General features: G+C 53.5%; 10 protein-coding genes across 10 annotated transcripts; 4 read left to right on the top strand and 6 right to left on the bottom strand.

Annotated features, from left to right (window-relative positions):
• Positions 1–167: 167 nt before the first annotated feature.
• Positions 168–2,459, bottom strand: CCOS01_02565 (RNA recognition domain-containing protein; the record flags this gene model as incomplete). The annotated part of the gene is made up of 1 exon (XM_060450753.1): positions 168–2,459. One exon carries the CDS (start codon positions 2,457–2,459, stop codon positions 168–170), a length of 2,292 nt encoding a protein of 763 aa, XP_060319403.1.
• Positions 2,460–2,962: 503 nt separating this feature from the next.
• CCOS01_02564 (uncharacterized protein) lies at positions 2,963–6,191 on the top strand (the record flags this gene model as incomplete). Its single annotated transcript, XM_060450752.1, has 2 exons — positions 2,963–5,675; positions 5,737–6,191. The coding sequence occupies 2 exons, from the start codon at positions 2,963–2,965 to the stop codon at positions 6,189–6,191; spliced, it is 3,168 nt and encodes a 1,055-aa protein (XP_060319402.1).
• Positions 6,192–6,457: 266 nt separating this feature from the next.
• On the bottom strand, positions 6,458–9,421 carry CCOS01_02563 (GPI ethanolamine phosphate transferase; the record flags this gene model as incomplete). Its single annotated transcript, XM_060450751.1, has 8 exons — positions 6,458–7,493; positions 7,551–7,813; positions 7,873–8,108; positions 8,161–8,531; positions 8,584–8,711; positions 8,764–9,055; positions 9,110–9,154; positions 9,210–9,421. The coding sequence occupies 8 exons, from the start codon at positions 9,419–9,421 to the stop codon at positions 6,458–6,460; spliced, it is 2,583 nt and encodes an 860-aa protein (XP_060319401.1).
• Positions 9,422–10,405: 984 nt separating this feature from the next.
• CCOS01_02562 (uncharacterized protein) lies at positions 10,406–10,901 on the bottom strand (the record flags this gene model as incomplete). The annotated part of the gene is made up of 3 exons (XM_060450750.1): positions 10,406–10,545; positions 10,599–10,649; positions 10,718–10,901. 3 exons carry the CDS (start codon positions 10,899–10,901, stop codon positions 10,406–10,408), a joined length of 375 nt encoding a protein of 124 aa, XP_060319400.1.
• Positions 10,902–12,319: 1,418 nt separating this feature from the next.
• CCOS01_02561 (MIZ/SP-RING zinc finger) lies at positions 12,320–14,446 on the top strand (the record flags this gene model as incomplete). The annotated part of the gene is made up of 7 exons (XM_060450749.1): positions 12,320–12,614; positions 12,781–13,008; positions 13,060–13,128; positions 13,180–13,487; positions 13,561–13,666; positions 13,721–13,946; positions 13,996–14,446. Coding segments are annotated over 7 exons (1,683 nt in total), but the record flags the coding sequence as incomplete, so codon positions are not given.
• Positions 14,447–15,386: 940 nt separating this feature from the next.
• CCOS01_02560 (transporter particle component) lies at positions 15,387–16,410 on the top strand (the record flags this gene model as incomplete). Its single annotated transcript, XM_060450748.1, has 4 exons — positions 15,387–15,769; positions 15,900–16,017; positions 16,122–16,211; positions 16,279–16,410. 4 exons carry the CDS (start codon positions 15,387–15,389, stop codon positions 16,408–16,410), a joined length of 723 nt encoding a protein of 240 aa, XP_060319398.1.
• Positions 16,411–16,873: 463 nt separating this feature from the next.
• On the bottom strand, positions 16,874–18,254 carry CCOS01_02559 (malate dehydrogenase; the record flags this gene model as incomplete). Its single annotated transcript, XM_060450747.1, has 7 exons — positions 16,874–17,014; positions 17,085–17,229; positions 17,281–17,740; positions 17,800–17,887; positions 17,966–18,076; positions 18,151–18,182; positions 18,242–18,254. 7 exons carry the CDS (start codon positions 18,252–18,254, stop codon positions 16,874–16,876), a joined length of 990 nt encoding a protein of 329 aa, XP_060319397.1.
• A 2,435-nt stretch (positions 18,255–20,689) lies between these two features.
• CCOS01_02558 (ribosomal L28e family protein) lies at positions 20,690–21,551 on the bottom strand (the record flags this gene model as incomplete). Its single annotated transcript, XM_060450746.1, has 5 exons — positions 20,690–20,870; positions 20,988–21,112; positions 21,221–21,244; positions 21,314–21,408; positions 21,500–21,551. The coding sequence occupies 5 exons, from the start codon at positions 21,549–21,551 to the stop codon at positions 20,690–20,692; spliced, it is 477 nt and encodes a 158-aa protein (XP_060319396.1).
• A 2,946-nt stretch (positions 21,552–24,497) lies between these two features.
• CCOS01_02557 (uncharacterized protein) lies at positions 24,498–24,884 on the top strand (the record flags this gene model as incomplete). The annotated part of the gene is made up of 1 exon (XM_060450745.1): positions 24,498–24,884. The coding sequence occupies one exon, from the start codon at positions 24,498–24,500 to the stop codon at positions 24,882–24,884; it is 387 nt and encodes a 128-aa protein (XP_060319395.1).
• A 986-nt stretch (positions 24,885–25,870) lies between these two features.
• Positions 25,871–27,037, bottom strand: CCOS01_02556 (fatty acid hydroxylase superfamily protein; the record flags this gene model as incomplete). Its single annotated transcript, XM_060450744.1, has 3 exons — positions 25,871–26,075; positions 26,135–26,716; positions 26,790–27,037. The coding sequence occupies 3 exons, from the start codon at positions 27,035–27,037 to the stop codon at positions 25,871–25,873; spliced, it is 1,035 nt and encodes a 344-aa protein (XP_060319394.1).
• Positions 27,038–27,199: the final 162 nt, after the last annotated feature.

The raw sequence follows: 27,199 nt of genomic DNA, 5'->3' as shown, positions 1-27,199 counted from the left end.
CCTGAATGAGCATAAAGATGGTAAGTTCACGATGAAGCAGAGAGTATTTACCGTGTAAATTTGAATTTCGATACTTTTGAATAACCTTTGTGATGCATGAAACATCCAAATAACAAGTCGCCCATAATTATCTTCCCCACACAAGAACTGCCCTTTGATCGAATACCCTAGCCTCGGGATGAAGCCTTCTTCTTCCTCATCAGTCGCTTCCTCGCAATGAGCAGCGGCTTGACATCTTCACGGTCAACCTTGCTCGCGGGCGTCTTGTCACCACTAGACTTTTCTCCGTTCTCCTCCTTCTCCGCCCTGGGTCCCTTGTTCATGTTTCCCTTCTTTCCCTTCTTGCCCTTCTTCTGGTCCTTGATAGAAGCCATGTTGGGTAGCTCCTTGCCGCCGGCCGTCTTGTCGAACTTGCCGCCCTTTTTCCCGTTCTGCGCGGCCTGAGGAGCCGCCTGGGAGTTGGGCTTGTTGCGGTCCAGGTTCTTCTCGTTGGCCTTGCGACGAGCAACAACCGAGGCGTTCTCGATAGCGAACTCGACAATCAGGCGCTGCTTCTTGCCGTGCTCATTCTCCATCTGGTAGCCGTTGAGGAAGCGCAGGCCCATGAGCGCCCAGCGGTGGGACGAGTACTCAATGAAACCGTATCCGCGGGACTTGCCGCCGCTCGCCTCGGGGACCTTGGTGCCCTCGCGGCTCTCAAACTCGATCTTGGCCTGGCGGACGATACCCTTGCGTTTGAGCTTGCGGTCGTGCTCAGCCTCCTTGTCCTCCTTTGCGCTTCTGACCTTCTCCTCCTTGGACAGGGGCTGGCGTCTGCCCTCCTTGACATCTGTGGCGAACTCGACGCAGGCCTTGCGGGCCAACTCCTTGAGCTCCTTGCCGCCGATGTTGCGGGGGATGTTGCGGACAGCCAGACGGGTGAGACTGATGTGCAGCGAAGGATTGCTCTGAACGAGCTTCTTGCGCTGCTTGGCGCTGTCCTCTCTCATCTTTACCTCGTTGGGCGTGAGCTTGTGGTACAGGGCAGATCTAGTATCGAGCTGTCCCTCGTTAAGCAGGAAAAGACGACGCTTGTCCTTCTCACGTCTCTTGGCACTGCCGTCGGCGGCCAAGCGCTCGGCGTCATCTTTGCTGACTGCCTGAGCAACCTGCAACAAACGGCCCTCCAAGGTGTAACGGCCGTCGGAGTCTGCGGACTCGTCCTGCAACACAGAGTGCTTTGTGGGCAGGGTGTTGACTTGTGTACGCGGCGCGCCCTTGATGCAGGCTTTTGAGTCTTCCTCGCTGACGAAGCAGACAAACCCGGTACCCGCCGGTCTGTCAGTTGCGCGATCCATCACTACGCGAGCATATCTGACGGCACCGAATTTAGCGAAGTGCTCCTTTAATTGGTCGTCCGTAACGGTAAAGGGCAGGTTTCGAATGAAGAGTGTTGATGTGTTGTCGGTAGATTGCGTTTTCTTGACGGGCTTCTTCTCTTCCTCGTCTTCGCTGTCTTCCTCTCCGTCGGAAAGCTCCTCATCATCCTCGTCGTCTTCGTCTTCGTCCTCATTCTCGTCATCCTCGTCCTCGAGGTTCATGATATGGTTCTTCATGAAGTTTTCCAGATCTGCGTCAGCTCCGGTGAGCTCCTTGCTGGCATTCTCGTCTTCGGCTGCATCTTCCTCCTCCTCCTCCTCCTCCCCCTCCTCGTTCTTCTTCTTTGAATCTCTTTCCTCTTCCCTCGCGCCGTTGGCCTTTTCCCATTCGTCCTTGCCCACAGCCCAATCAACGGCAATAGTTCTTCCGTCAATGGTCTTTCCGTTCATCTCCAAAGCCTTCTCAGCATTTTTCCTGCCGCGAAGGGTAACGAAACCAAATCCTTTGAGCTTGCCCTTGTTCTGGGGAAGATCGGCGAACTTGACAATGCCATAGGCGCGGAAAAGCGCACCCAGCTGCGCAGAAGACTTGATAGACCAAGGAAGGTTGCGAATGATTAGCTTCGGGGCTTTCCTTGCTTCCTCAAGATCATCCGCACGCTTTTGCTTTGCGCTAGATGCGGCCGCGCCAACGGCACTCTCCTTTGCGTCACGAGTTCTAGCTTCGGCAACATCGACCTTGATGCGGCGTCCCTCCCAGAGAATGTTGTTGAGCTTCTTCTTGGCCTCCGTAGCATCTTCAGCATCTGTCAATGTAACGAAGCCATAGCCTCGGGAAGCTTTGGTCGCCTTGTCGAGAACAACGGTCGCATGCTTGACAGGGAAATGTTCGGAGAAGAAATCGGTGAGCGATTCGCTGGTGGCGGTCGCAGGCAGGGAGCGAACGAAAAGAGAGCGATTGGCCTCTGTTCGGGCCTTCTTGGCTTTCGGTTCCGACACAGCGTCTGCGGCGATGTTCTCTGCAACGGCGGCTGCGACGAGAGCATCGTGCTCGTCTTCCTCAGCTCGAGACCGCTTAAGCGGCTTTCCGGGAGACGACATGTTGTACAGTAATAATCGGGAAAAAAAGAAATCTCTGCGAACGGCTTCCCAAGAGAAAGAACGGGATCAGTTAAAGTTGAAAACCCCAACTACCGTAGGTTGTGGAGAGGCTTCGTTCTCTGCGCAGGAAATGGCTGGCAATTCGCTGCTGCCAAATTCTTCGATAAGGATTTTTTTCTAAGCTTATCACCACGTGCGAGCACTTGAAGTCGGGAAGCGGGGATGAAGTCGACCGACCCCGCGCTATACCTGTTCCGGAAGTCTATTGACTCGCCCGTTGCAGACTGGATAAAAACAAAAACGCGCCGGGGGGTAAGTCACCCACTGTAATTGTGTGCGTTGACAGCTAATTCGCGAACGGGGCGCCTGTCATCCATCCTTGAGACTAATCAACAAACACATCATTTTTTGGCTTCATTAACAACGACAACTTTCCCGAAGTTTCACGCGGTCTCGACCAATCCGCCGCCATATAACGTCAATACACGACGACAAACCTCATTATGCCGGCACGAGTATCGACTAGGTCCACGAGGACCTCAGCGGCAGTGTCGCACAAATCCTCAGCAGCGACCCTTGGCTCCCGAGCATCAACAGCATCCCGCTCCTCATCAGTCGCCGCAGATATCCCGACCGAAAGACCAGACAGTGAGCTCCGCGGCCAAGTATGCGCCGTGTTCCGCGATGCGCAAAGAAATACAGCATCGCACCGCAAGTTGGTTGTCACATTGCGCAAGATCCAGGAAGCTTGCGCATACGAACCGACCAGTCTGAAGAAGACCGCAGCAAGCGACTTCGATGAGGAAGCCTTCAACTCCGAGTTCGTCCGATGTGTCCTAAGAGTCATGCCTATCAAGAAGGCAGAGAGCGTTGGAGAGAAGACCATTCGGTTTGTCGGATTCTTCCTTAGACACGCCAACGACAAAGACAACGAGATTCTTGGAGAGGTCGACGAGGATGCTAGCATCATGCCCGAGACCCCCAGCACAAGACTCACCAGCTATCTCATGAGCACAATTTTGCCCCTGATGACGGCCAAGGACAAGTTTGTGCGATACCGATCCACCCAGTTGATCTCTCATATCATCAACTCCCTCGACGCCATCGACGACGATCTCTTCCAAAAACTTCGCCATGGTCTTCTTAAGCGTATCCGTGACAAGGAGGCAATGGTTCGTGCACAGGCGGTTCTGGGTCTGGGACGTTTGGCCGGCAATCAGGTTGATGCCGCCGCGAATGAGGACGATAGCGAGGACGACGAGGCCAGCGGCCTTCTCGAGAAGCTGCTAGAGGTCATACAGAACGATCCTAGCGCAGATGTGAGAAGGTCACTTCTCGTCAATCTCCCTATTCTCCCATCCACCCTACCATACTTGCTCGAACGCGCTAGAGACCAGGATGCTTTGACTCGCAGAGCGGTCTACTCGCGACTGCTTCCCGCCCTCGGCGACTTCCGACATCTCTCTCTCTCAATGAGAGAGAAACTCCTCAGATGGGGTCTCCGCGACAGAGACGAGAATGTCCGCAAGTCGGCGGGCAGGCTGTTCCGTGAACGCTGGATCGAGGACTGCGCTGGTGTTCCGCCGCCTGAGGAGGGCGCGCCACCCGCTGAACCTGCACCGCCAAACTTCGACGGTCTTCACGAGCTCCTAGAGCGTATCGACGTCGTGAACTCTGGAGTGGAAAATGGCGTTGCCCTCGAAGCGATGAAGGGATTCTGGGAGGGTAGACCCGATTACAGAGAAGCTGTCACCTTTGATAAGAACTTTTGGGAGACGCTCTCTGCAGAGTCAGTCTTTACCGCTCGAAGTTTCAACGACTTCTGCAGAACCGAGGGCAATGGCAAGTACGAGTCACTGGTCGAGGAGAAGCTGCCTGAAGTGACTACGCTCGCATTCTATCTGGAAAGATACCTCGGCGTTCTGATTGAGGCTATCAAGAGGGTCTCTCAGGCAGATAGCGAAGAAGATGAAGAAGAGGACACGGTAGAGCAAGAGTTCATTGTTGAGCAGATGCTCCACATTGCCATCACTCTTGACTACTCCGATGAGGTTGGCCGTCGCAAGATGTTTGCGCTCCTCCGCCAATCCCTCTCAGTCCCCGAGCTCCCTGACGATGTAACAAAGCTCACGATCAACGTTCTCCGAGACATTTGTGCTCCGGACAACGCCGGTGAGAAAGAGTTCTGCTCAGTGGTATTGGAGGCTGTTGCCGACGTTCATGATACTATCGTTGACGACCCAGCGCCTGATGACCGTACCGACGACAGCTTTCACTCGGCGAGATCCGAGGTCAGTGGTGACACCACCCCCACGAGGAGTGGGAGCCGGAACAAGAGTCCCGAGCTCAGTGAAGAAGAGGCCAGGGCAAAGGCGGTCAAGGAAATTATGATCAACATGAAGTGTCTGCATATTGTGCAGTGCATGTTATCAAACGTCGCTGGCGACCTGCAGCAGAACGACCACCTGGTGTCGATGCTTAACAATCTTGTCGTCCCAGCTGTGCGAAGTCACGAAGCACCTGTCCGTGAGAGGGGTCTCGTCTGCTTAGGTCTCTGTTCCCTGCTCGACAGGTCACTGGCCGAGGAGAACCTGACGCTGTTCATGCACTTCTTTACCAAGGGCCACACTGCCCTACAAATCACCGCGTTGCAAATTCTCACTGATATCCTCAACGTCCATGGCGCTCAGCTATTGAGCTCAACGCCAGCATTGCTCAAGATCTACATCAAGGCGCTCAAGTCGGGCATCAGATCCCCCGAGGTCCAGGCTGCCGCTACCTTGGCGGTGTCCAAGCTGCTTCTGGGCCGTGTTGTCACGGATCAGGAAGCTTCAGCGGAAATGCTCAAGACGCTGGTTGTCCAATACTTCGATCCTGTCACTGCATCCAACCAGAGCGTCAGGCAGGCTCTCAACTATTTCCTGCCCGTGTTCTGCTACTCGCGAGCGGAGAACCAGGATCTCATGCGCACCGTCGCCCTGGACGCCCTGCATGCCTTGTTGAACGTCCGTGAGAATTTGGAGGACGATGACGCCGATGTCAATGAGGAGATGGAGAGTCTGACGACGATTGGTGCTTGCCTGGTGGACTGGACTGATCCTCGCAAGTGCTTCAACCCTGCTACTGGGCTCGACTTGGAGAAGAAGACTGTTAATGGTGATATTCATCTGGAATTCGCTCTAGACATTCTGGACCGCTTAGGCGGAAACTTGAGCAGTAGGTTATTTCATTGTGATCCACTCATGTTCAGAACATCAGCGCTAACCCACAATCTCAGAGGAGGAGAAAAAGGTGGTCGCACCCCTCCTCGGAAAGCTTTACATCTCGCCTACAAGCACAGAAGAAAAGATCAGGGAGGTTTACGATGAGATCACCATTGCCGTCAACGACAAACTCGTCACCGACACCACAGGCCGCAACGCCCTCAACAAGATCCACGTCAGCCTAGGCAAGATCGTCGCCAATCTCGGCGAGCAGCAGGACGGCGAGCCGCGCCGCATGAGCAGGAGCGTCTCCGTCGCCATGTCGCGTGCGGACTCGGTCGCGCCGTCTGTCGCCGGTTCTGTCGCGTCCTCGAGGCTGCACGACGCCGACGAGGACAAGACCATTACGATGGAGCCTGATATTAAGGAGGAAGACGAGAATAGCGATGATACCGTGATTCAGAACACGCGGCAGGATGACGGTGACTCGATTGTGAGCGAGCTGCTCTCTGATGAGGAGGGCGCGTGAGTGAGTATCATGGCAAATGGGATGGGTTCTTTCAATTCGGGTGGTATGTTTTTGGCTTGACGGATACCTATCCCCGGATCCCGGGAGCATTGCGGAACGGTTTTCTCTACAAGAATTTATGATCTATGTACTAGTAATGATGAACTCCTTGCAGGATTGACAATGTATTTGCTGTTTTCATCCTTTTCAACGCGTTCTGCTTAGTATTACAAGCCTGCTACTACCTACGGTAGGTAGTTGGCGAATAGTGGTGAATGCTTCGTATATCAAGCCGATCCCAAACGGTACAACAAACCAGCAAATACGACGTTGACGAGAAGATGCTGGCCGATGGCCCAGGCCATGCAGTACAGGTACTTTGGCGAAAATACGGTCCAGACAAACAGGTGCGTCCGCAGCGCCTCGCACGCCACCATGACGAACGCGACGCTGCACGCCGTGAACAAGGTCGTGTGCCCTATGTGTCGCAAAAACACGTACCTGCCTTCGTCGCTGCCGGCTCTGCGGCCGCGGTACTGCAGGAGGAGCAGGTTCGTCGCGGACGCCCAGTAGATGGGGCCGACCCAGTTGCTCACAAAGGTCAGGATGCCGACGGCGACGACGTCGAAGCCCCCCACGCCGTTGTAGGCGCTCGAGAGATCGACGGAGGAGATTGCGTTTGTGCCGCCAAAGGCGAAGAAGGAGGCGTACTGGAGGAGGAGGGAGGTCGTAGATAGGAGGGGCAGGGAGAGGTCGAGAGAGGCGAGAAGAGGTAGTTGGAGGGTGAAGAGGAGGAGGAGGGGGATATTTGTGACGCGGGATTGGGTTGCGAGGAGGAGGGTGATGAGGTGGTGAAGGAGGGGGGATGTGTGCCGTGATTCGGTCTCTGGGTTGGAGAGGGCTAGGTAGGATGAGTAGAGGGCTGCGGCGCCGATGCCGGCGAAGACGAGGCGGGCTCGGGTGACGAGGGAGATGCCCTGGGTTAGGGTGTTGAGGGTTGCGAGGGGCCCGGTCACGAGCTCTGGTGCGTCTTCGTTGGTAAAGGCGAGCTTGAACGTGAAGGCGGAGAGGACTAGAAGAGCCGACGCAGCTGTCACGCCGGCGCGGGGAAGGCCGCGGAGTTTTCTAAGTAGTTGTACAAAAAGGAAAAGATAGGTTACGCTGACAAGGGTCCATAGGATGGGAGGGCGTGTGACGATGAAGGTTTTAGCGATATCAGGCTCGCCGGCGTGCTTCTGGCCTGTCTGGTTCCATCCCCGGATCAGTCTAGTTGCTGTCAGGGCGATGAGAAGAGATGCTAGTGTTCCTGATGGCGACCGGGTACTGTAACTCATGTCAGTCTTTGTGATTGTGGGTGCTAACAGTATGCTTGGCACTTACGACTGCATCTTTTTGATGCCCATGGAGCCCAGCCAGGCCGATGTGGCCCAATACCAGAAATGGTGTTCTTCTTCTACGTAGCTGCTCGCGAACATCATGATGCCGTACGTAACTGAGATGACCAGTAGCGGTATCAAACTAAGTCGAGCGCCGAATATGAGGGAACTGGCAACGAAGCCGACAACTGCTTCGCCGATATGTAACCTTCCCATGTCGTAGTTGCTGGCCATGCTGCTCATCAGATCCTGCGCTCTGCTGAGCCACTATTGGATGTCAGCACAAATTCATGGTTTGATGCACTGAGGTCAGGGTGTTGACGTACCTTTGACATGGCTTCACGCCAGGCTGGATCTAACTCGGCCTCGCCATCCATGGTTTTGAGTGCATCATTGACGCGGTGCCATTCACAAGCTAGCTCCTGGGCATCATCCCGAGGATTTGAGCACGTTTTTTGATCAAAGGTAGACCCCAAGTCAAACATCTCGGAGCCAAAAGTTACTGTCACAATGTTCAGTATCTGCCGGGCATTGCGGACGAGCAGTTGGATCTGATCATTTCCTGTCAAGTGTGAGCCACTACGTAACCGAAGCTGGAGCCTGCATAAACTCACTGTCGGGCCAGAAAGGCAGGAAGTCGGATATGAAGGCGCCAAGGTTATTTTGCGGCACCGGAAAGCCCAGCAGAGCACCGAGGGTGGGTGCCAGGTCTGACTGCTCAATCTTGGTGTAGTAGGAGAAGTCCTCTCGAAATGGAACAGGAGCTTGGAGGTTCCGTTGCAAAGCTTTTAGTTTGGGAGAGATAAAAACGAGCGCCGGAGAGGTTTCTCCGGGAGAAGAAGCTCCATGATTGCCGGCATCGTTCATACCGTGATCTCCGCAGAGAACCATCAATGTGGAAGCCATATGTTCTCGTGATTCCATGGCGTTGTATATACGCTTCACAATACCGTCCATCTCATGTTGCTTGGGTACCATGTGTGAGCTAACTATAGTCAGCAAGGGAGATTCGGAAGGCGATCAAAAGCTAATCTTACCTTCGCGGTCCTGATTTATGCCCGATGTGATCGAGCCCAAGGTAGTGGAGAACTAACGTGCTCCAATCGTCATTCTTCAGCTCGCTGTCTATGTGCCTGGTGACATTGTTGTCCACTTCGGTGAAGTCCTTAGACCAGTCAGTTAAGGGACAGCAAGGGATGATCATGAAGACGACGCACTGCTACGAAGAAGCTCGCGGTGCCATCGGCCCGGTCAAAAGTGCCCGGGAAGAGCTTCAGCCATGTGTCATCGCCGTACATGAGCATTTTCCCCGTCTCCTTGGCTTTCATCTGGGCAAGCCAGGTATCTTGAGCAGCGAGAGTCGAGGACGAATCTGCTTCGTCCAGGTTCAAGATGACGTCCAGGAAAGACGGGATTGAGCCAGTGGTGATGGCTTTGATTCTGGGCATGGTGACGGTTGGTGACCGCGCATACGCCGTGAAAGGTAGGGCGGCACCATCGCGGATGAGCCTATAACATGGTTAACACGGTGAGAGTGAGACGGTAGGGTGCTCGTCGGCGTACTCTTGAGTGTATGTGAAGCCGGTGCCATTCAAGTATACGAAGTCGCTGTGATGATGTTAGTATTGTCAAAAACCTGGGGGGCACTGTGAGCCGCATTTACCTTCGCAACGCATCAACGACCATAAAAATGAGGCGGTCGAAGGGTGCCTGTGGCGGCGGGCCAAATTCAAGGGCCTCATATTGAGCCAAACCTGGTAGAACCGGCTTATACGGAAAGAAACCGGTAGCAAACGTGAAAACCGCCAGTGGAATCAGGATGTTGGCGATTGTGAGAAGAGCTGCCAGGAAGCCCGGGCCGTACCGAAAAGACATGTTCGTCGCGTATCCATCAAGATGACCTTTGGCCGCAGAATGGCAATACGAAAGCCTCGTTTACTTTCAGTATATTATTGAAGTCGTCGAGTTGTTTGATGGCTTGAGAATAGAGTCATCGCGTTCAGAAAGCAGCTGCCTTATTCGATCATGATGCGACAAGGGATGAAAGGCGCGCAAACCATGGTGAGATGGAAGACGGGTGAAGTTGCCAATCTGCAGGCAACGGTGGCAGTTCCGTCAAGGTTCTCGGGATCCAGTCGCTTAGACCCCAAATGGGCAAAGCGAGTGTCCGGCAGGCGGAGCAAATAGCTAAAGAGTATGCGCAAGGTATCCGTAGGGATGGTAAGGTATCGAGGTACGGAGTAATCAGGTAGATAATTACCCTGGTACATCGCTAGGCATGATGGACATAACAGGACCTCGGGAGCTGAGAGGACACTGTAACAGCTCTTGCACAGGGATGACATGCACCGAACTGGAGGGAGTCGCGCCCGAGCGATGATTGGTCGAGAACATAGTAGGGGAGTCCGAGCAGAGAGAACCCCGGCCGATACGACCAGTAGGTAATATTATTCCGCTTCACCCGGCACAGGACTGAGTATCAATGAATGAAGTACGTTGAAACAGTATTGAACGTGGAGTAATTGGAGGTTGATAGTGATTTTTCATTATTCGTCTGGCAGCTATTTGGCCATGCCCAGCGCCAGGTCTACCGGTCTATCAACTTTTTGACCGCGTCTCCAATGTACTCTCTCAATGGGGTGAAAAGTGTGAAATGACCCCCCAAAATAACCGATGAAAATTTTAGTATCCCACTATTCACAAGAACGCCGGAAAAGGAATTGGATATGTCCAGGAATGAGTTCCTCATCACGAGACTCGCCGAGTGAGCGCGCTACGATTTTTCTTGATCGAGCGCGACTCTTCGCCCATGATGCTGCAAAAGGCGAGGGGAATAACCAGTGAAAGGACAACAAGCCTTTACTTTCTCTTGGAAACTCCGCCCTTGGAGCCTCCGCGACGATCGCTGTACTTGGGGAAGACGACCTTGGAAGTCTTCTTCCTTTGCTTCTGAATTCTTCCAGAGCGACGCTTGGGTTTCGCCGAGTCAACGTCCATGGCTGTGACGAGAGTCAGTCTTTGTGACGGGAATTATCGAGTGAGCTCAGCTTACAGGTGTCATCCGCCTTGGCCTCCTTCTTCTCATCGTCACCGTTGATTTCCACTTTTGGAATGTCAGTTTCGAAACTTTTTGCCTCATGGAACTGCCTTGGAAAATGGCTGGGAACTCACCATCGTCATCATCCTCAATATCCATCTTGGTGTCTGCCTCCCTCTCAGGCTTGGGGGCCTTTGCCAATTCTAGCAGCTTCGCCGAGAGACGCTCGGCTCTGGCCTGCTCAACGGGACCAAAGACATTTGCCTTGAGTCTCTGGTTGTTCTTCTTGATAACGCTGGCTCTCGCGCTTTTGGCCATTGCTGCGGATATGTACCGGGCGGTGTGGTGTTTATGAAGGATTTGAGGAGACGTCTCGCTGTGTTTATACAGGCAAGAAGTTAACAGCAGGCTGAGTGAGGAACAACCTTGATATGTCTCGGATTACTGAGAAATGTCGAGTATTCAAGTCGGTGAGAGTGACCATGTGAAAGTAAACGGTCTTCACTGAGTGATGATAGGAAATTTTACACAGGTGGTTGCAGCCGTGCCCCGCCTGCCAATCCAGTCGTCCAGTCAGGAAGGGTATGTAGGCCGCAGCGTTTTGGACGGCAGCAAAACCATCCTGGCGTCTCACTCACATGGGCTAGACCACCTTCACCTCAGTCAATCGGCCGTCGCAGGGGCTGCCGGCTATTGACACCCCCACATTCTTCCAAACACCTGGAAGGCGCCTCTGGCTGGCGGTGGTTTCCAGAACGGGACGGGCAATGACCCAGGAATTTTGCTTTCTCAAATGCGTTGTCTGCTTCTTAGGGGACACAGATGCTGAAACAACGGCGGACCGCCCACTAGAGAGTCATCGGTTCAGGCTTTCACCTGCCCGACGGGGACGTTCAACTTCCTACTCTCCCCTAAGAAAGACCACACAGAGCCGCCATGTCCTGCCTACACACTTCCCGGCCAGTGTCCACACCATCATCGAGTCTCACTAATTGTGAATCTCACCTCAGCACTTCCCTTGGATAACTCACCTTCACGCTTCACTTGCTTTAATTCAGGCCCACATCCAGAATACGGCTTGATTGCTGCTGTAGTCGCAAGGTATTCAGCTGTGGTGGGCTCCTACCCGTTCAGTAACACCCTTCTTCACAGAGCCCCCAAAGGCCGATAGTCGCGGATGACATCAAACCTTTGCTGACTCAAGAAATGGCCCCTGGCCTAGTTTGACCTCACTTCATCCGTACGCTGGACTAATGCCGTTGCTCTTACCTTGGGCGTCGATATCATATTCATATTACTGCTCGATGCAATAGAGTTCGTATCGGTGGGTAAGCGCACAAACAATTTCGCACACATCAGGGTCGTTACCTGCTATCGTTGTCGCATTTGGGAACATTGGTATATCCCCCTGCCCGTCTCCATTATCGCAAAGCCGCGAGTGAAGAAGGGAAAAAAAAAGACGGGAAGGGCAGCGCAGCAGCAGAGCCGCCACCACCACCACCAACCCACCGAGCAGTACGGGACGGGAGCTACCTACCCTGCCCTTGCCTTCCTCGACCGACCCGACTGCAACTTCCCCACGCACTTTTGGCTCTTGCCTGTCGGCGCGCACCACGAGCCTCGTCGCTCCTGCCTCGTGTGGTCGCGCCCATGACTGTTATTTTCACTTGAGGCCCGTCGTTCTCCTTCTCTTCTTTGCTTTCCACCCATTCCTCGGCCGACGACTTTGACGCAGACAAGTATCCGCCACCTACCTCCACGGCCTGTCGACGGCGCCTCTAGGTACCAACGACCGAAGTCGATCCGACGTCGCACCTGCGAACCTTCATGAGGCCGTCACCGAAGACACCACCACAACCCTTTCACCTCGCCCGAGAACCATGACCTCCATACAGAGGCATGAGCTCCAGGCTCTGGTCAAGCTGGTGAACAGCAACCAGCTTCTGAACCGCCAATTATCCCAAATTTGTCAGCTCAACGGGCTCACTAGCAGCGGCGTTAAGGCGGCTCTGCAAAGTCGCATCGTCAGTGGTGAGTACTTTTCCTCCTTGAGCCCTTTCGGCCGCCTGAGATACCTCCTTTTGCGCCCCTTCTCTGGCTCCAGCTGTTTCACGGGCGCTGTCGTGTCTGAGCATTGCTCCAGGCAGCGAAGTTTGCTTCTCAGAACGACCTAAGGCTAACATCTTTTGCCCGTCAGCTATCGAAGAAGCCTTCAAGAACAGCGACGCGACTCGCTTCCAGCAAATCCAACGAAGCATCGAGACCACAAGGACCGGCTCCTCCGCTTCGCCCGCCTCTCAAAAGAGTGGACGTCCCGCCACAGCGACTCCGCCTGTGTCAATGATGCGGCAAGACCAATACTGGGGGCGCAATGCCCGCCCCAGCGGTGCGAATGGCCCTGCTCTGCCCGGGTATGGATCAAGCGGTACGTCATTCCCTCAAAAGTCCTTTGAACAAACGCCTAACTTTGATGCAGGGCTCTCTTTCAAGAACAGTCCCTTCTACGAGATCCAGTTCCGGGTCGGCGATGTGCGCTCGTGCGAGGGTAGGTCGCCATTTCATGTTTCATCTTGGTCGTTGCTAATTTCCCAATCAGCTATGAGCCAGCATAGGAACATGGTCTCGATTCCAGTCAAAGTCAGCGATAATCTCAATCTGAACAGAGTTCTCGATGACAAGTCACTACGCATCATGGTCTTCTGCGCCGGAGATAGCAATGGCGTCCAGGATATCGCGTTTCCCCATCAGTCGGAGATCAAGGTCAACGGTAACGAGGTCAAGGCGAATCTCAGAGGCTTGAAGAACAAGCCAGGCTCGACAAGGCCAGTCGACATTACGAGTTACTTGCGTCTGAAAAATGACAACAGAAATCTCGTTGAGTTCACCTATGCGTTGACTCAAAAGGTGGGTTGCCTCAGATTTACGAATTTCAATACCCTGCTCCGTCCTTTACCGCTGACACTTAATCTGTTTGCAGAAATTCTATCTTGTCCTGAACGTCTGCCGTATCACCTCGGCGCAGGACCTGGCCGACAACATCAAGAAGGGGCAGAAGATCCCCAAAAACAAGGTGATTGAGGAGAGTACGTTTTGCCGATTTACTCCAATATTATCAACAAGAGACTAAAACCCTCCAGTCAGCAAGAAAGCGGCGGATACAGATATCGTCACGACATCTCAAGTCCTGTCTCTTAAGTGTCCTCTATCCTACATGCGTCTTGATGTCCCGTGTCGCTCTGTCAACTGTTCGCACATCCAATGTTTCGACGCAACGTCGTACCTCCAATTGCAAGAGCAGGGCCCTCAGTGGCTTTGCCCGATTTGCAATAAACCGGCGCCATACGCACAGCTGGCCGTTGACGAGTAAGCCCCATGTATCGCCCCCACGATTTCTAGCTAACATCCGTCGAAGGTACGTAAGAGACATCCTAGCGAACACATCAAAGTCCCTAGATCAAGTCACCATTGAACCAGACGGACAGTGGCGAGTGAACACAGGACAGGCCGAGAACAGGCCGACCAATGGTGGAAGCGGCCTTGTTGACGAAGACGATGATGACGACGACGACGACTGGGGTATCGTGGAGGTCAACCCAGTTCGCAGTCGAAACTTCGAAACTCCCAACCGGTCAGTCGCCAGCACGGCAACTCCGACAACAACGGTGATGTCTCGAGAAAGCTCGACGATGCCGCGGGGCGTGGCCACAACAAGCGCCAAGAGACTGCATTCGGATAGGGTGACAATAGACCTGACCCTATCAGACGATGATGAGCCAGCCGCACCGCCTCCGAAGCGGCAGCAACTACAGGGGCCGGGATCGAGTAACTACAACAGCAATGGTTACAGTAGCAGCATGTTTTGAGGAGGCCACCCTGGCAATCTCTATCAACGAGCTGTGAGATATGGAGCATGAGGTTAGCCGCCTCAATCAGCACGTACATACTTCCCTACCTAATGAAGGCGGATTTGTGGCTCATGTATGTGTTTTTTTCTTTGGGCGTGGAAAGGGACGGATGGATAGCTGTCCAGGCGTTTAGGAGGCAAAACATATTCCAACAGCCCCAACAGCCTTATGCCATAGGCATGAATCAGGGCGATAGCAGGCGTCTGAGCAAAGCTCTACTTAGATGTGAGGTAGATGCCTCAGAAACTTTGCCAGCTTGGTACCTTAGGAAAGCGAGGGATACAAATACCAAACACTACGCTACGGATATCACATCCGTATAATGAGATGAAATCACTCTGAGGACTCTCCTCTTCGTCTACGTCCATCATTACCCGTCCGTGATCGTGTGCCAACATAACGTGCAAGTTGTCTACTGTAATCCCTGTCGAATCGGAATTGGAGCTCTGGTGGGTGGACCCTGAAGAGCTTAGAGGCCAGCTCCACGGCGTTCCATGTCAAATCAGGTACGTACCCGACCTCGCTCTTTCAGGTACCTACCTACCTAGGTAGCGGCTTCAATCGTTCATCCGCCTCCAGCTACCTGCTACCTACCTTGAACCGCACATTGGCCTCGACGAAACAGTGTCCAAAACTACTCCTGCGATTTCCTTCAAGCGCCATTGCATCAACGTCATCTCTGATTCCACGCCGAACTGACTCTTACGAATTTCGCTGCCTAGTCTCCATTGCCTTGGATCAACACCAAGCTTTCATCGCAATCGAGCCCCACACAGACAAACGAACCATACTCGAGAGAGCCAATAACCGCGCGAAACCCTCCTCGACGAAGCCAGGAACTATAGCGACTATTCTTCCACGCCCATACCATAATTAGCTTCCCAGCCAGCAAGAAGCCATGTCCTTCGAAAGCGTCATGCCGCCGTACAACGCCACGGACCCGTCGGCCTCCTTCCTTAACTCCTCCTGTCTCGACTTCCTCCTCATCGAGCTCGTGCCCATGGCCTTTCGCGTGACGAGAGACCTCGAAGCCGCGCCGACTGATGCGAATAGTGCCGGTGGGGGCGCTGCCGCTGCAGGAGGAGGTGCTTCAGCTGACGCGCTGTCGACGGTGAGCCACAGTCAGGGCGGGGGGGCCGACGGAGGTGCTGCGCCGTCGAGCGCGGACGGGGCTGCGGGCGGGAGCACAGTCAGGAAGCTGGACGAGGACGAGGAGCGGGATGCGGTGTTTTATCGGCTTGAGACGCTGGGATATCGTGTTGGGCAGGGGCTTGTTGAGAGGTACGTTTCCTCTTGTGCCTCCCTCCTCTTCCTCTGTGCGCCGCCTTTGGCGATAGCAAGGGGGGACGAAGACACAGTGTTGGGATTTTACAACGATTGGAAGCTGACGGTCTATGAACTTGGTGTTCAGATTCTCGAGAGACCGGCCACGATTCAACGATACGCTCGACGTCATCAAGTTTGTCTGCAAGGATCTTTGGTCGCTTGTGTTTAGAAAACAGATTGACAACCTCAAGACAAATCACAGGGTACGTCAGCGATATCCCCTCTACCTATCGGAAGGCCTGGTCAAGGGCGACGCTCCAGACAAGCGACTTGGGAATTGGGTGGCTGATCTAGTCCGTTGGAATAGGGCGTTTACGTACTGACAGACAACTCGTTCAAACCTTTCTCGAGAATGAGTACAGAAGCTGGCGGACAGGCGGTTGTTCGGGCACAGCCAGTACGTCTAAACCCACGCCGATCTATCAATATGACGACCTACAGGGTGCTGACTTGTCTGGCTACAGTTCCTCTGGTTCCCGTGCGGGATTGTGCGCGGAGCGCTAGCGGCGTTAGGTATCAACGCAACCGTCCAAGCCGAGACCAACGAGCTACCGGCAGCTATTTTCCAAATCAAGACCCTGCCGTCAAGCACATAATACCCAACTTCACGTATCAAGAAGCCCCTGTCCCAAACAAATGGCGCGTGGGGAAACCATAGAGAAGTGTCAATGACACAGCATGCAAGCGTTGAAAGAGTTTAGACTTTTTGCAGAGTATCGACCAAAGATCTGGTCATTCGAGTTGATGCCCAAGGTGTCTTACTCCAATTATAAACCAGCAGCAATTATCGCCATATCCAAAACTACCGACGCCGTTGCCCTACGTACGCGGACTCAAGAGAATCCCAGCTGGTGTTATATACGCTGGTCAACCATACACTTGCGAGACCAATAACACCTCACAGCCTAGGAAAAAGAAGAGTCGATCAGCCATAATTCTCCCTCGATTATATTTCATCTATCACCATTTTTTGGCTACATTGTTGGAAGCTGTTGTCATGCGGCTTCCTCGAGAGGGGGTCGGGGGCTGTTACTGGAAACAAGTGTACAAAGGGAGGAATCACTTTTGGGGAGCCTTGTGGGCGAACTCGACACCCTTCTGAATGTTGCCCTTCAATCCTGCAACCGCAGCCTCCAGAAGCTTCTGCTCCTTCTCTGTGATGTCGCCAAGAATGTCGATGGCCTTCTCAGCACCGTTGGGCTACGAATATGTCAGTGTTGGATCCGTTTAGATTTGGACAGGGGACAGGATGGAATGCTGTGCAACTTACGCCAAGCTCGATGGGAACGGAGAAGAAGTCGACGCCGGTCTTCTTGGCAATCTCCTCGCCGCCGGGAACGCCGGGGAGGTAGACGTAGCTAGGCTCAACAAGACCCTTCTCGCCCTTAAGGGCCTTGAGGACCTTCTCGGCGAATCTATCACACGTCAGTCCCTGACCTTAAGTTGTCGAGCGTCCGATTTCTTACCTGTAGCCAGCGTAGGCCATGGAGAGAGTGGCAGAACCAGCGCCGTCCTTGGCCTTGACAACCTCGTCACCACCGAACTGGACACGGTTGACGAGAGCATCGTACTTGTCGTCGGCGATGGACACTGAAGGCTTGACCTTGCTGAAGAGGGGAACAATGGTCTCGCCGGAGTGACCGCCAATAACGGGAACATTGAGCTCGCTAGTGGACTTGCCGGAGATCTCGGCAACGAAGGTCTCGGCTCTGACAATGTCGAGAGTTGTGACACCGAACAGACGCTGAGGGTTGAAGACGCCCTTGGCCTTCAGAACCTCGGCGGAAATAGGGACGGTGGAGTTGACAGGGTTGGAGATGACAAGGATGAAGGCCTTGGGGGCGACCTCGGCCGCAACCTCGATGAGGCCCTTGACGATACCGGCATTGATGTTGAAGAGATCGTCGCGGGTCATGCCAGGCTTGCCTAGAGTGGATTTGCCGTTAGAAAGAAGCAGCGGACGAGGCTCCGCAAGTGTAACTCACGAGGAATACCAGCGGGAATGACGATGATATCGGCATCCTTGAAGGCGGCCTTGGCGCCATCATCCTTGGGCAGGTAGCCAGCGATTTTCTGTTTGCGGCACCTCTGTTTAGCAAGCTATCGGTACTACGGGTGCCACGAGACAATTGAGACTGCGATGAAACGTACCGCATTGGAAGAGATGTGGGAGAGATCGGTGGCGACGCCTGGGGTGTTGACGACATCGTACAAGGCAAGCTCATCGACGAGGGGAGAGAGCTTGAGGAGGAGGGACAGAGGCTAGAGTAGACAGGTTGGTGGTGAGCAATGCGAACGTTATTTGCTGACCACGCGGGGTTCCGGATTCGCTGTACCTGTCCAATACCGCCAGAGGCGCCAGCAACAACTAAGAAATGATTAGATTGACGAGGCTTTGCGCGATAGTCTCAGGTGGTGGGAACATACCGGCCTTGACCATTTTGATTGTGATTCTTGTTATTCGGTTTGAGAAAGGAGATGGATGAAGGAGGAGGGTGGCCTGAAGGGTTCTCGCGGATTAGCGGGGTGATCTTGGAGCTTTGCTCGCTTAACATGTCGAGCTCTGGCGCATGGTACGAGACCAAGTGTGGGGAGCTCTCGCTACAATTATCCAAGCTTGTCAAGTACTAAGGTGAGGGGGGGAGAGAGGTCATCGTCAAACGTACAGTAGTCACGTAAACTGAAGGTTTTGCTGGTAAGATGGAAGATGTATGAGGATGAATCTCACAAGAGCGGGAGATCGTTTGCTTTAGTATGAAAAGGGAGAGCAAGAGAGGAGAAGTAAACCGAGCCAAGGTTACGTAGAAGTAGTCTGAGCCAGCTGATACCTAGTCCGGAGGCTGTCGGCGGGGACGTAGGTTCAACCGCGGGGAGAATTGCGACCTTTGGTTTCCCACCCCTCGTTCCGTGGGACTTTGCCTGTGTCATTGGATGGAGGGGTCAAAAAGAGGGGCAACTTGGAGGGGTGAGAAGGGGACCATGGGGGGGCCGCTCCTGAGGCAGGGCAGGCACGGGGGGTTCAAGTTTCCATTGTAGCTATTGCACGCTCCTCCATCGCTCCTCGAGGTGAGGTGGTAGCGGCGGCAGGCGCCAGTAATGCGCAGAAAAGCGACTCGACAGTAGCACTGCGCGTGTAGTTACCTTACGGCATTGTACCTCATGTACTGCGCCGCTGCACCCAGCAAGCCCGATCCCGTAGCTTATACTTGCGCGGTTGCGGTGCTTTATTAGCCGGACCAGTTGCTGCGTTGCTTGCTCGCTGGCCCTGCTGATGCTGCTGCTGCCGCTGTCTCGGGCTGCAGAGTGGACAAAGAGAGGAGCGAGTGCAAGGTAAGGTACCTTCCGGCTTGCCGCACCAGGGAATAGCTGTCGCAGATACCTCTTCATTCGACCCAAACAAAGGCGGCCACTGAGACACGCCCAGCCCATGGAAGCAGTCGCTGAAGGAAAGATAAAGATACATTCTACAGGTACCTACCTTAGGTGCTCTGGATGTTTCCCGCCCACTGCCCAGTGCTTGCTCAATACCTAGCATCGATTGCGCCAATCCCCTGCCACCAACGTCCTGCAACCAATTGCAACATCCGTCGTCAACCCGTTTTGTTCGCCATTCACCTCCGGTCTGATGCATGTGAGAGACGGACGAGGCTAACACGGTAATTCGAGGCTCGATTCCCCCCGTCAACTCCCGGCCAGCTGGACCAATGCCTTCCGATGTTTTCCTGCTGATGAACGGTCCCCCGTCCTCGTCCCGATGTCCCGATGTCCCGAGCTCCAGGGGTAGCTCGTTCCTATGTATAGCCAAAACTCGGGTGTGGGAACGGTAGAAACAACCTAACGCAAAGACGGGCCCCATTATTCCTATGGGAAGCCTGTGACATGCTTCAGATCGTGATAGCTATCATTATCCTCGGCGATGAGACAGCTGGGCAAAACATAACCTACGGGCCCTGCCTGTGGTGTTTGGGCGGGCGAATAGCTCACTAAAAATACATATTCACTCATCGTTGCTTCTACGAGGTTAAGATCTTGCTCATGGAACATGTAAGAATTACCTACACTGCGGCACGAATTACTCACAATATCAAGAGTACGTACCGTTGTGTTAGAAATGCCATGTTAGGAGCACCTATGCAACCCCGGCTGGCAAAATTACCCCGCCATGTATGCGCAGGTGCCATTCCACGTATCTCGATCAGGCCAATGTCGGCGAAGACTTACTCCGTGCAAGACGTAGAAGCGTCCCTGTCTTTCATCATTCATCAACACTCCAACAACAAACTGCAATCAATATACCGCTCCACTACACAATACTTTTGGGGGGCAACGTAGGAAGATGGTATGGCTCAAGCCGGAATGACACCCTCGACATTCCGATGCTTGCCCGTGGTCCCGAGGTTCAGCAGGAATTCGCTCTCTACTCTAGTCGGGCAACTCCGGGTAAGGGCCGAGGACCACGGCATCGACAACACCATGACCCGTAGTCCGGCTACTGTGCTATCTCGATGTCGGTCTCTTCGATCACCCTCACTCCACTCCCACTCCGAGCTTTCCCTTTCTGTGCAGGCGCGCGTCATGGCATAAGATAAGGTATACTTCAACATGCATCATCATCATCGCCCTCCCAAGTCGTTGGCCCAGAGCCTCACAAATCCCTCACACGCATGGCATCAAATGCGAAGGGGGGAAGCAGCAGCACTCGTTTGGAGCAAACGAAAAACCAGTCCCAGTCATTATTTTGTGGCCTTTGACTCAAGCTTTTGATTTGTTTCGCCTGTGTCCCTCAAAAAGGTATTCTCTATTTGCTCGACGTAACGCCCAAACCAAGCCTGTTTCTTTCTCTTTTTTCGTCCCGCTAAATCAGCATCTCAACATTTATGCCTCAGCCTCGGCAGCGGCGGCGGCCTTGGCCTTGACACCGCGGGGCTTCTTCTCGGGGGTGGCCTTGACGGCGCGCTGAGAGCGGCGGATGGCAGAGACGCGCTGGACAGCGGCCTCGCGGAGGTCGCCACGGTAGCCGCCGGCGGCAGCCTGGCGGGCAACGGCGGAGTAGGTCCTATGGTTCGACAGCCGTCAGTCATCTGTTTGTTCTCCTGAATCCTCGTGCTTGCCCCGTTCCATGTGCCGCATTACGACAACAAGTTTGTGGTTGTAGCGGTGGTCCAAAACTCACTTGCGGGAAGACTTGTTGCCGCCGTAGGTGACCTCGGTGTAGCCCTTGGAGGGCTTGTTGAAGTTCTTCTGGTTCTTGCTGATCACCTTGACACCACCCTTCTCGTTGGGGACAACGCCGATGGCCTAATCGTCACATGTCAGTCATCTCTGTGCTACGTGGTGTTGCGAAGGATCGAATCGTTCGAGCGAGGGAGGAATATCGAGTTCGATCGGCCTGGGGTGTAATCGTACCTTGTCGTTGACGAAACCGGCGTACTGCGATACAAGTTAGCCAAAGATGCCCTTCAACCCCGCCAGTATTCTGACGATTCGATCCCAACATACCTTGCGGGAGTGCTTGTTGACCAGGTTAAGGGGGTCGCGGGAGAGCTGGAGACCGCCGGCGTCGTTGCGGTTGACCAGGAACGCATTCTGGGCGCCTGTATCGAGAAAACAAGCAGGTGTGAGCAAAATTGCGCATTCAGATCGAGTTCGGCATCGCTGGCAGCCGGGCGCCGCGGTGAAACTTACGGACGACCTCCCAGATCAGGTCGGCGGAAACGTTGGGCAGAGTGGCGGCCATTTTGACTGATTTGAGGGATCACGGAATGGTTGATGAATACCTTCACGATTGCTCTGATGCCGGTCTGCGTGTTCGTAGAATTCAATGGCCTGAATTGAATGTGTGGGCTATCGCTTAGCAGTCGCTTTGCAGACTAGCGTCTCTTGGGTCCACTCATTTCATCGGCGACGCCACACCGAGTCCCCTCCGGGGCACAAAAGCCCTCCCCGGCGGGCCAGTCTGGATGTGGCTGGTGATGGCGGTGCACTTGCATCCTGAACCGGCTCGAAGTACAACCTCGTCCTCGTCATATAAGTCGACCGCAATTGCGATTACGTATTTCCAACTACACGAACTCAATGATCAAATGTACTAGTACGCGGTAGGCTCAAGCTCTTTTTTAGTCGGTTCAGGATTCAGAAAGTCGAGTATTGCGTCTCTTCCAACATATGTGGCTAAGCTCAAAAACTTGACAGTTGCAAGCTAATATCAAGACAATATATCATAAAGCGCGGTCCTTGGATAAGGCCTGTAATGTTTGGCCTTCTTTTCTATACTATTTCTAGTATGTCCTGATTTCCTAATTGATAGCATGTTTGAATTACGGCCTAGATCGGTCAATTCAACGGGCGAAATATTCATGGTATTAATCCGAGGCACAAAGGTGAACCGCACATCTAGTAACGACACACTCCATGGTGTTGAAGTGCCTAAAGTTTAGGCATATCTCCGGAGAATCTTCGCTGACTATCAATGCTTTAGTACTGAGTGTAGCTAATGGTTACCGTTCAAGTGATTCATACAAATCCATCATTCGGCTCGATGTCATGCCATCGGGTCCAGCCTACATATCCGGTAGGCACATCCCAACGCCAGGCCATAGCATCTTATCCTCTCATGAAAAAAACTCATTGGTCTTGTATGGGCGCATTTATCCAGTCTCTTGTGTAGTACTTCATTACAACGGGTATAGTACGTTGACAAAGAGGCCAACTTTGCCAATCCTAAGGTATTTAAGGCACTGCATATCCATTGTCGATCCTCCACTGCAAGGCAGTCGAATTCGTCTGTGAGAGGCACTGCCAAGGTAGGCACTCTAGCTCACTTCACCATCTGGCTCGACAGAATGATTCGTCTTTGTATACGTGCACAATGCCAAGCAGGTAAAAGTCGCTGGTCTGTGGCTCTCACGTGGATCGCCGTCTTCTTTCAGAACTTATTCCATATTGTTACATCACCTCATCATGTTAGTCGACGATATTCTCGTTCGTGAGCCATCCAGAAGGATAACGGTGACAAAGCGGGTTGCCTCTTGGGCACCTTTAAGGGGCTTTTCACTCTAAATACACAGTATCGCTCTGCTGCGGGGCTATGAAGTTATATTATTCACACCATTGATTTCCCATCTAGAGGCAAGGTCTATCCATATGGGAAATGATCTTATGGCAACACCTCTCGTCTGCGGATATGTAATCGTCATGTTATCCCAGCAAGCTACCATTTCGACATAATATCGGTTCCACATCGTGACCATGACATGTATAGTCCAACTGCTGATTACACCTATATGTTCGAAACCCGCCGTCTATCTCTAGAACTCGAATTATTTCACAGGCAGTATGTCAGAATAGCTCTGTTGCTTTTGGGAGCCCCCCCCCCCCCCCACCCACCATTCAGGTTGAGACAAGCGATGGAATACTGTGTGATATAGATACAGCTACTCTATCATTGGACATTTAGGCAACACTGTCTACAAAAAAAAGTATGGACATTTACTATGTAGGCGCCGAAGCTGAGGTACATTCGCTCTTCAAGAGCAAACCTTCATCGGAGGCTGCCACCTTTCTCAGGCCGGACGAAGGTATCCAAGTTGCGAGCGCCGGTGAGCCCCAGCTACCGGGATAATCAAGTTTCCAGGGGCCGAGCTCTGGGGTACCTCTTGGGACTCTCTTATGCAGAAGCCTTAGTTACGCGTGTCATGGAAATTGCCTTTCACCTCCTGGTTGCGTGGCCTCAACCACGAAGAGTGGTATTAAGAGCATGTCCACAGATAAGGTAGTTGAAGTAACTCATGTAGAGTCTTCACCGACCTCGACATAGTCACATACAATGAAGACCAGGAACGCAATGTAAGGACTGAGTCGGCCCTGAGATCATTTACTGGTCTCCAGCTTTGTTCGTCGTGGAAGGTACGGATACATGGCAGCTTCAGCACGTCCCGTGGCCCAGCTGGCGGGGGCGGAAGTATTCACGTGATGCAAATGGAAGCTTGCCCGTCGGCATCCGTAACGGTCTCCCTGGCGGCCCAGGCCCCTGCCACGGTACCCTGCGCCCAAGCCTTACAAGTTACGTACGTAGGTAGTACGCCTTCGAATGCTCCATGCCCGACCTTAGTAAGTGGATCCCCATGGAAGTCCAAAAGCTGCAGGATCAGACGGGATTACGGGGGGCAGTGACAGCCCGAGTCCACCTTCAGCGACGCTGAGTCCCTGAGGGCTCTCTCCCATTTCCGAAAGAGGCCAACTGGGGAGCCTGGGTAGTATTAGTGTCCAGCGCACTTACGCAGCCCGCACCACTGCACCTCCACATCATCGGTACGCCTGGCTCGTCGCCGAACTTCACCACTTACACTTCCATTCCACATAACCTCACTCTGCCCTGGAGTCAAACGCGACCGTCTGTCTCCCTGCAGGTGCCGACATGATCCTTTGATCCTTTCGAACGGCAGTCTCTGACTGTTTGCGCCAAAACACCATTCTCTTTGTGACTTCTTTTTTCCCACACTATTCATTTCCCTTGCCTCCCGTTCTGTTCATTCTAAACCACGACGATCACCACCACTACTAGCTTTTCGGAGCCTAGCCACCTAAGCAGCCGGCGATTGCGAAGCAACCACACCAGCGTATCGGCGACCAGCCCAACGTCATTCCACCTCGACCGCGCCCTCGAAAGCGAAAGTCGTCCAAAATGTCGTACCTCCTCTACTCCGTCTCGTTCCTCCTCCTCATCACCGCAACGGCCCTCTACTTCACCCGCGGCCACTGGCTCCACCTCGTTCCCGACCTCCCGATCCCTGGCCGTGACTACATCTACTCCCGTCTGCCCTCCTCCTTCGTCGGCGACATCGACGCCGGCCTCTCGAGCTCGACCTTTGACTTGGCGGGCAACGTTGAATCAGGCGATAGCCGCGCAGGGCTCGACGATCGCAGCAAGAAGGAGATTCTCAAGATCATGAAAAAGCGCCGCATGAAGTTTGACGACGCGCGCAGGGTGTACATGGAGCAGCGCTTCAAGGCCAACGGTATCGGACCGGATGGGAGGCCTTTGGATCCCAAGGCTGTCACGTTCAGCTAGGCGAGGCATGCACGAGCTACCGAGAGAGAGAGAGAGAGAGAGAGAGAGAGAGAGAGGCGACCAGGGGATACCCGATACAGACCGGGTAGGCGAAAAACGTCGTTTGTAGCATATGTTTGCACTACGATACGAATTACCGACGACTACACCATTATATGTCATTCGAGAGGAGGGAAATGACCATAAAGGATCATTTCTGATCACTTTGCACCGGAGCATAACTCAATATTCCCGAGCTTTCGCCTCCAACAACCACAAATCCTTCTAACGCGCCCAAACAGGCCACCGACTACTTTTCCTTGCTTATCAACTCTTCGACATTCCACTACTTCCTAGGGCAAACAGGCGTTGCAGCGAGCTTTTCTTACGCTTCTCTTTCTTTTTCTATGTTGTTTGTTCTTGGGTTTCCCGGTGGTGGACGTTTCTAAGGGTCTGGCTGACAAAGCCTTCTTTGCGCCGGTATGGATCGGCGTCTTCTTTTGGTATTATCTGTCAATGTAGAGCTTGCGTGACACAGCTTCAACGGATTTTCACTCTTGTTACCTTCACGTATTCATCCTCTTTTTTACTATGTGACCCAACTTTTCACCCTGTCCATCCTACGAGACTGCACGGGCTTCCGGTAGTCCGGTAGATGTGACACTTGAGTCCTTCTTCTCCTCGACATTTGCCAGTGTGTTCTTCAAACCTCATGTCATTCTGGAGTTGGCATTCTGGAACCTCTAGAGGGTCCAGTTGCGCTACTAGCTATTATACCCTGGGTCCATCCACACCTGCAGACCGTCAGATGGCTTCGCTCCCATTATATCACCATCATCCGTCCGTATCGCGCCCGGCATTCTATTTAGCCGATTCATATATATATACACAAGCAAAGGTATGGCAAGAGCCAAAGTATTACAAATATCTAGAAAGTGATTTCTTCAGCTGTTCACTTGCGGCTGGCTTCATGCGCTGAGCGCGTCCAGCACACTTTAGACTGGCTCTCATTTCGTCTTCTTCGCCTCGGCGGCAACGTACTGGCGGTCGTCGTCGCCCTCGACCTCCTTTTGGATGTCTTCCATCTCCTTCATGTTGGACTCCCACGTCTCCTTGGCCATCTTGGTCTTCTTGTTGAACCAGGCTAGGTCGGGCTTGCGGTAGGTGCCACCGAGACGGTCCCAGAGGGTAGTGAACTGGCCGTAGTTGTAGCTGCCAAGTCTGTTAGAAAGTGCGAAGCTCTCGGCTCTCTCACGTTGTCAGAAACTTACTTGAAGTACAAGTGGTGGGCGGTGTGGCACGCTGAGCCGTTGATGATGGGGTTGTCGGTAATGTACTCGCCGTCGTGGATGAGAATGGTCCAAAAGTTGATAAACACAAACAGTGCGACGTATGCCAGCTTGTTGAGAGGGAACAGCATCGGGTAGACGTGGTACGGGACCGACTGCGCGAAGCCGTCGAGGGGGTGGAAGGCGTGGCTGGCGTAGGGCGAGGGCATGATCCACTTGTGGTGAGGCTTGTGAAGGTGCTTGTAGACGAGTGGGAGATGTAGCCATCGATGAGCCCAGTATATGCACAGGTCGGTGAAGAGAATGAAGAGCGGGAACTGCGCATAGTCGTACCAACGGCCGGGGCCCTCCTCTGTGGTATCGTAGAGCTTGCAGTAGCCGCGCACTTCGGCGACAAAGGTGAGCGCGGTGCAGATTGCCATGACCGGCATGGCCATGTTGGCCTGTTTCATCTCGAGGCGGATCTGATTCTTGAGGAACTTTGGGTGGCTGAACGTCTTCTTGTCAAAGATGAAGATGTACGATAGAGTCGCGAAGACAAAGTAGTTGAGGATGCCGAAGAACCTGGTATCGTTCGCGGTATTGTGAGCTCGGTCGGGAACACGGCGAGGGTGGCGGAGCTGTAGCAACAACGTACCATGTGACAAGGAAAAGAGATGTGAACTGTCGGAAGATATTATCTCTTGGCCAGGCGCTCATATATGCGGCCTCGGAAGGCTCGAGGTAGAGCATTTGTGTCGAGGGCTTATACTGCCATGTCGAGATCGGTTGCGCCGTGGCGTTCGCGTGGTGAGGGAAGTCATAAGGAGCTGAACCGGCTGGGAGCAATTTGGCGTAGAGCTGGTCGCCAACAAAGGTGTCAACCACCTCGAGCACGACATCCATGATGTGTCGAATCGAAGAGCAATCGGTGGATGGCCACTAGGGTTACTGCGGCAATATCTAAAGTCACGATCGCAGTTGAGGAGGGAAGGACCGGTAGTCACGTATGCGCAACGGACCAGCACGAATCCGGGTTATAAGTCCTAGACGAATCGAGGTCGCAAA

This window comes from Colletotrichum costaricense, assembly GCF_030867565.1.
Source record: "Colletotrichum costaricense strain IMI 309622 chromosome Unknown Scaffold_2.1, whole genome shotgun sequence".
Classification (NCBI taxonomy): Eukaryota; Fungi; Ascomycota; class Sordariomycetes; order Glomerellales; family Glomerellaceae; genus Colletotrichum; species Colletotrichum costaricense.
This window is presented reverse-complemented; position numbering and strand designations above follow the sequence as displayed.